Source organism: Alligator sinensis, unplaced genomic scaffold (genome assembly GCF_000455745.1).
Source record: "Alligator sinensis unplaced genomic scaffold, ASM45574v1 scaffold948_1, whole genome shotgun sequence".
NCBI classification, from domain to species: domain Eukaryota; kingdom Metazoa; phylum Chordata; order Crocodylia; family Alligatoridae; genus Alligator; species Alligator sinensis.
This window is the reverse complement of record NW_005843093.1, coordinates 109,708-116,749: the sequence shown is the minus strand read 5'-3', so window position 1 is coordinate 116,749 and position 7,042 is coordinate 109,708. Positions and strand designations below refer to the sequence as shown.

At 68.0% G+C, this 7,042-nt stretch overlaps 1 protein-coding gene across 1 annotated transcript in view; it reads right to left on the bottom strand.

Moving 5' to 3' along the window:
- DCHS1 (dachsous cadherin-related 1) overlaps positions 1 to 3,809 on the bottom strand; it is a 31,338-nt gene extending 27,529 nt beyond the window's left edge. The window contains 2 exon segments of the mRNA XM_025193726.1: positions 938 to 2,753; positions 3,533 to 3,809. Coding sequence (XP_025049511.1) covers positions 938 to 2,680 — 1,743 coding nt within the window. The 5' untranslated portion in view covers positions 2,681 to 2,753; positions 3,533 to 3,809.
- Between the last annotated feature and the right edge of the window lie 3,233 nt (positions 3,810 to 7,042).

Below are 7,042 nucleotides of genomic sequence, written 5' to 3'. Positions count from 1 at the left end.
CCCCCCCCCCCCCCCCAAGCACAGACCGCCCACGTGCCCACCACAGTCACACCCCACTCCCCAGTGCAAGCTGCCCACATGCCCAGCACAGTCACACACCCCTGCATGGGCTGCCCACATGCCCGGCGTGGTCACACATCCCTGAGGGCAGTGGCCGGGTATGCTGCCCTAGCTACGAGCACAGGCATAGGTACAAGGGTGTCCTGCGTGGTGGTGACAGTCAGGGACTGGGGGTCAGGACACTGGGGTCCTTCCAGCTCAGCAGTGGCCAGCAGTGCTTCAGATGAAGGAAAGGTGCTGACTGCTGCCCGGAGCTGCCCTCTCACCACCAGGACCAGCAAAGGCATTTGCAGATGCTCATGTTCCACAGATGCCCCCTCCGCATTGCCGGGAGGGCGGCCGAGGCAGCGCTGGGAGCACAGCCTCCTCCCTGCCCGGCACTGCCAGCCTGTCCCTGGGGAGGCGCGAGGGGCGCAGGGCAGCCAGGTGCTGGATTCAGCTGAAACTCCCCCGCTGCCTGGGGAATCCCAGCCTGGCAGGGCTTATCATGCAGGTTTGCAGCGCCAGCGTGCAGGGCACAATCCCGGCTGGGGTCTGCACAGCACCTGGCACAACAGGGCCCAATCAATCCCGGCTGGGTCTGTCCAAGCACGTGCACCATTTGCCCACCTATTCCTGCTCCACACAGTCCAAACCTGGGAAGTGGCAGTGAAGCTGCTAAGAGATGCCCGCTGCTCTCAAGACCGTTTACACCGCTCTGCCCCCCAGGCCCTGCCCCAGAGCCCTCTCAGCTCTGACCCCTTCCTCCTCCCACACTGACGCCTGGTGCCACCTCCTGCCTTGCTGCCCCACCCACTCTGCACCCCACTCCCCACCCTTTCCCCTGCCCCTGCCCCTGGCCTTGACCTCCGGAGCTTGCCCTGCCATCAGCCCCCACCTGTAGGAAGCAGGTCCCAGCAGGTGTGTTCTCCTTCAGTGACACGTTGTAAAAGTTGCTCTTGAATACGGGCTCGTTGTCGTTGACATCCTGCAACACCACAAACACCACAGCCGTGGAGGAAAGTGCGGGCGTCCCACCGTCTGTGGCCAGCACTGTCAGCTGGGGTTGGGGGTCCATCTCGTAATCCAGGGGGGCAGCAGTGGTGATGATGCCCGTGGCGGGGTCAATGGCGAACCAGCTGGCATGGGCATCAGGGCCCTGCAGGATGCTGTAGCGCACCTCCCCGTTCGGGCCCTGGTCCTTGTCCCGGGCAGTCACCTGCAGGACAAAGCTGCCCGGGTACACCACCTCGGGGATGCTCTGCCGGTACTCCTGCTGGTCGAAGACGGGCGGGTTGTCGTTGACGTCCGTCACCTGCAGTACGAAGGCAGACTCTGCCCGCAGAGGTGGTGTCCCCGAGTCGGTGGCCGTCACGCGCAGGTCGTAGGAGTCCCGCTCCTCCCGGTCCAGCAGTTGGTCCACGCAGATCAGGTAGATGATGTTGTCCTTGGTGGTGAGCGCGAACTTGCCGTCACCGCCCTCCAGGGAGACGTTGACGTTGGCATACTCGCCGTAGTCAGGGTCCGAGACGGAGATGCGGGCCACGTACTGGCCAGGCTGCGCCCCCTCGGAGATGCGGGGCGAGCCGTCCTCGCTTAGGAAGATGATGGTCATGGTGGGCTGGTTGTCATTGTAGTCGCGCACGTGGATGGTGACAAAGGCTGTGGTGACCTCGGGGTGCACGGCCCGGTCCCGAGCCTGCACCACCAGCTCGTGCACCTTGCGCAGCTCGTAGTCCAGCCCCTTGTTGAGCCGGATGACGCCGGTGCGGGCGTCGATGGTGAAGTACTGGTCGGGGTCGCTTTGGCGCCGGTTGATCTCGTACACCACAGCCCCATTATCGCCCTCATCTGCATCGGAGGCGAAGACCTGCAGGATGCTGCTGCCAGGCTTCAGGTTCTCGGAGATGAGGGTGTGGTAGCGGCTCTGGTTGAAGGCGGGAGCGTTGTCATTGACGTCCTGCACGGATACCTGCAGGGTCATCTGGGTGCTCCGGGGAGGGGAGCCACCATCGTAGGCCTCCAGCACCAGGGCATAGGACGAGCGGTTCTCCCGGTCCAGCACCCCGCTCACCACCAGCTCTGGCTGCAGGACCCCGTTGGGGCCACGACGCGTCTCCAGCCGAAAGGCCTGCCCCACGTTGCCCCCCTTGATGGCGTAGCCCTGGGTGTTCAGCTGGCCGCTGTCGGAGTCGAAGGCGGGGTCCAGGGGGAAGCGGCTGCCGGCAGGCGTGTGCTCAGGGATCAGGAGGGCGCCGCGGCGCCGCGGGAAGGCCGGCGCGTGGTCGTTGATGTCGTTCACCTGGATGTTCACCTCCACCGTGACGCCCTCAGGGGTGACGGCAATGAAGCTGTAACGGTCCCGGCTCTCCCGGTCCAATACGCGGGCTGTCTTGATGATGCCCGTGTTCTCGTTGATCTCCAGGTCGGTGGCAACGCCGCTACCCTCCTGAGCCGAGATGAAGTACATGTAGGCAGTGGTGCCGGGGGGCAGCCCAGCGCTGATGTCCCCAATGATAGTGCCTGCCGGCTGTTCCTCGTCGATTTGGAGATCCAGGGTGCCCAGCACCGTGGAGGCCTGCCCCACTCGCAGGCTCCCCAGCAGCAGCAGCAGCAGGGCCGTCCTCTCCAGCCGCCCCATTGTCAGGAACTCGTCGAGGCTCGGGGATGGCAGCAAGGGTGGCTCAGTCTCCTCCGCAGTGCGCTCCTTAATCCTGCAAGGAATGCAGAGCAGGGGAGGCCAGTCAGCAGGGCAGCGGCAAGGAGCCAGGGGGAGGGGAGCCCTCCCAGAAGCCCACCACCCCTTGCCCCAGATCTCCTCCCCGCCACCCCGGCAGGCTGACCAGGCCAGGAGGATGCAGGGAAGGATGTGGCCGAGCAGAGTGGAGGTAAGGGGCCAAGGTGAGAGGCTGCACAGCAGGTCAAGGCCCCATGGAGCGAGCAGGGGCACAGGCTGGCCCCAGGGACAGGGGTGCAGCCGTCACAGTTCATGCCCCATGCGGCCCTGGCACCCCTGGGCTGCTCCAGGATGGCTCAGAGGATGGAGGCTGCCTGAGCCGGTGCCCCCTCCCCAGCTCTGCCAGTGCCAGGGGGCCAGGCCTCCGCTGCTCTCCAGGTCTCCCTGACCCTGCACCTGGGGGCAGATGCACCAGCCCAGGGGCGCTGAGGACTGTGCCCTCGGGACAGGGGCAGGAGCAGTGCCATTTCTACCCTGGCACTGTGGCTCTCATGTGCCCGTCAGCGGGGCAGCCCGAGACACCAAGAGACTGCCCCAGCCAGGAGCCCTTGGGGTGCTCGCATGGGACCCAGAGGGTTTCAGTGCCAGAAGCTGGGCCCAAGGTGGTGCAAGCGGGATAGTCCTGAGCATAAAGGGGCAGCCTCAGCTCGGCACGGCTCTGCCCTGGCTGGGAGCGCCCCGGCGAGCCCCCGTCCTGCTAGCAGGACACAGCGGCCCCAGCCCGACAGCTCTGAGCTCCCTTCCCGAGCCCCACACCCTGGCTGTGGCTCTCCTCCTTTGTCTCCTTCTCCGGCTCCGCGCTCCTTTCCCCGCACTCCCTCTGCCGTAGCTCCGTCCCACTGCAGCGGCGGGGAGGGACAGGAGGGGCGGCTGCGGCCGCCTGCAGCAGCACGGTCCAGGCTGGACGTGCCCTGGCTGGACCCCGCGCTGCCTCTCAGCCCGGCCTGGCCTGGCCCAGCTCTGCTCCCCGATCCCGAGCACCAGGGTGCGGGACAGCCAGGCAGCCCCTCCCGGCGCACCAGCCCCAGCCCAGCACCGCTCTCAGCCCCCAGTAATGCACGGGGCTTCGTGGTCTGCAGGGATGGCGGCAGCATGAGCTCATACTTGGCCTCCCTTGAAAGCCCTTGCTGCTGGTCCCACAACCGCGCTCCGGAGCAGCTCATGTCAGACGCGGGACGGCAAGAGCTTCCCCACCAGCTGGAGACACCCGTCCGCCCTGCGGCGCGGCACGGACAGGGGCATGGTCTCAGGGTGCCCTGGGCTCCCCCAGGCCCTGTGCGAGCATCTCCCCTGGCAGCTGCCGGCAGAGCGATCGTGGGAGGATGCTGTGCCTGCTTCACGAGAGGGAGCAGGAGCAGGAGCAGGAGCAGGCAGGGCCCTGGGCTCACCAGTGGTGCCCTGGACCCTGGGCACCTCCAGGCAAAGGCCAAAGGGTGCGACTTCTCTCCTGGCATGGCATCAATGGCCTTGGCAGGTCATGGGCACTGGGGATGTCAGGCTGAGGGGGGGCAGGCTGCAGCGAGACTCACGTGACCCCAGAACCATCTGCTCCTGGGTCATGCTAAGGGCAGTGGGGAGGGGAGACCGCAGGCTCAGGGCTACGGCAAGGACCGGGTGCAGGAGGAAAACAGGACTGGAGACCAGGCAGGGTTTGCACACAGGGAGCAAACCCCGTGAGCTAGGGGGGCAGTGGGTGGGGAAGGGCTGCACCCAGGGGAGCGGGGGGAGCTGCAGGGTAGAGCGGGCTGGGGGGGCGAGGGGCTGTCCTGCCCAGGCAACTCGGGGTGTAAGGGGCAGTGGGAGGGGGAGCTCTGGGCGTTTTGAGTGGATGCACAAGCCCAGGTCCTGTCCCAGCTGCCCGGGGGCGGGGCACAAAACTGGGCAGCCCACCCCAGGTCTGGCTGTGGGGTCCCCTGAAGCCCAAGAGCTCGCAGCTCCGGCAGTCCGAGTCCCCGCGGTCTCGAGGGCCTGGCAGCAGGAAGGCAGCAGTGACCTCAGAGGATGCAGAGTCACCAAGTCCCAACAGCTGCTTTTAATTAGCAGCACTGAGCAAGAGGGGCTGGCGCACGCGGCCCGGCCCAGCCTGAGCACCTCAGCCAGGACACCCTCGCCACCCACCCCTGCCCGGCCCGGCCTGAGCACCGCAGCCAAAGCGCCCTCGCCACCTGGCCCCGCCTGAGCACCGCAGCCAGGACACCCTCGCCACCCACCCCTGCCCGGCCTGAGCACTGCAACCAGGACACCCTCGCCACCTACCCCTGTCCGGCCTGAGCACTGCAACCAGGACACCCGTGCCACCTACCCCTGTCCGGCCTGAGCAACAGCCAGGACACCCCCTCCACCTACCCCTGTCCGGCCTGAGCACTCTGCAACCAGGACACCCTCGCCACCTACCCCTGTCCGGCCTGAGCACTGCAACCAGGACACCCGTGCCACCTACCCCTGCCCGGCCTGAGCACTGCAGCCAAACCGCCCTCGCCACCTACCCCTGCCTGGCCTGAGCACCGCAGCCAGGACACCCGTGCCACCTACCCCTGCCCAGCCTGGCCTGAGCACCGCAGCCAGACCGCCCACGCCACCTACCCCTGCCCGGCCTGAGCACCACAGTCAAACCGCCCTTGCCACCTACCCATGCCCGGCCTGGGCACCACAGTCAAACTGCCCTCGCCACCTACCCCTGCCTGGCCTGAGCACCGCAGCCAGACCGCCCACGCCACCTACCCCTGCCCGGCCTGAGCACCACAGCCAGACCGCCCTCGCCCCCTACCCCTGCCCGGCCTGAGCACCACAGCCAGACCGCCCTCGCCCCCTACCCCTGCCCGGCCTGAGCACCACAGCCAGACCGCCCTCGCCCCCTACCCCTGCCCGGCCTGAGCACCACAGCCAGACCGCCCTCGCCCCCTACCCCTGCCCGGCCTGAGCACCACAGCCAGACCGCCCTCGCCCCCTACCCCTGCCCGGCCTGAGCACCACAGCCAGACCGCCCTCGCCCCCTACCCCTGCCCGGCCTGAGCACCACAGCCAGACCGCCCTCGCCCCCTACCCCTGCCCGGCCTGAGCACCACAGCCAGACCGCCCTCGCCCCCTACCCCTGCCCGGCCTGAGCACCACAGCCAGACCGCCCTCGCCACCTACCCCTGCCCAGCCTGAGCACCGCAGGCAGGACACCTTCACCACCTGCCCCAGCCCAGCCCAGCCCAGCCTGAGCACCACAACCAGACCGCCCTCACCACCTACCCCAGCCTGGCCCAGCCTGAGCACTGCGGCCAGGACACCCTTGCCACCTACCCTGGCCCAGCCCAGCCTGAGCACCGCAGCCAGGATGCCCTTGCCTCCCCACCTGCCCCCACCTCGCCTGGCCTAGCCCAGCCTGCGCCCTGCCCGCTACACTGCCCTGCTGCCCTGGCCACCCCTCCACACCCAGCCCAGCCTGCTGGGCCCAGCCCGGCTGCCCCGTGTCGCCTGGGCACCGCGCCGCTGACCATATTCAGGGCTGCTCGGCCCCCGGCAGAGATCCCCCAGGCGTGAGGCCCGGCCGGACCCCAGGGCTGGGCAGGGGCTGAGGGAGGTGGCGGGGGACAAGTTGGGGCTGGGGGACTTCAGTTATACTCATGCACTGGGACTGAGCATGGAGGGCATGGCGACACCAGGATGCAGACAGCCCTGGGGTCAGGGCTCAGGGCCCCTGTCCCATCTCTGCACACCTGGGACTGCAAACGCTGGCTCAGCCCTGTGCCCCACGTTGTCAGCCAGCCAGGCCCCCCAGCACGCAGGATGGGCCCGCCGGAGGCAGCCAGTGCCACGGGCCCACCTCTGCTGTGGCCTCCCTCAGCCCAGGGCACTCAGGACACGCTGTATCACAGCCCTTGTGTGCACACGACGAGCACCCGATACAGCGTCGCACAGACACCCACACGCACAGTGCACAGACACGCGTGCACACCGCAGCCAGAGCCCAGTCCCCAGAACGCAGGCCCCGGCCAGTGCCCAGAGCCCCCCTCGGCCTGATGCTCGGAGAGGAGCTGTGGGGAGACCCTGGCCCCTCAGCAGGATGGGCAGAGCTCCCCCAGCTCCCTGCACAGCCCCTACGCCCAGGCTCTCCCCTCCCAGCCCTTGCACACATGCTCCCACCTCCTGCGGGCCCCTGTGTGCCCCCCCTCCCTGTCCCAGCAGGGTCCTCTGGCCCTGCACCCCTTGCGCACTCTTCTGGGCACCATATCCCACCCTGTGCACCCTGCCGCATACCCTCCCCAACCCCGTACACAT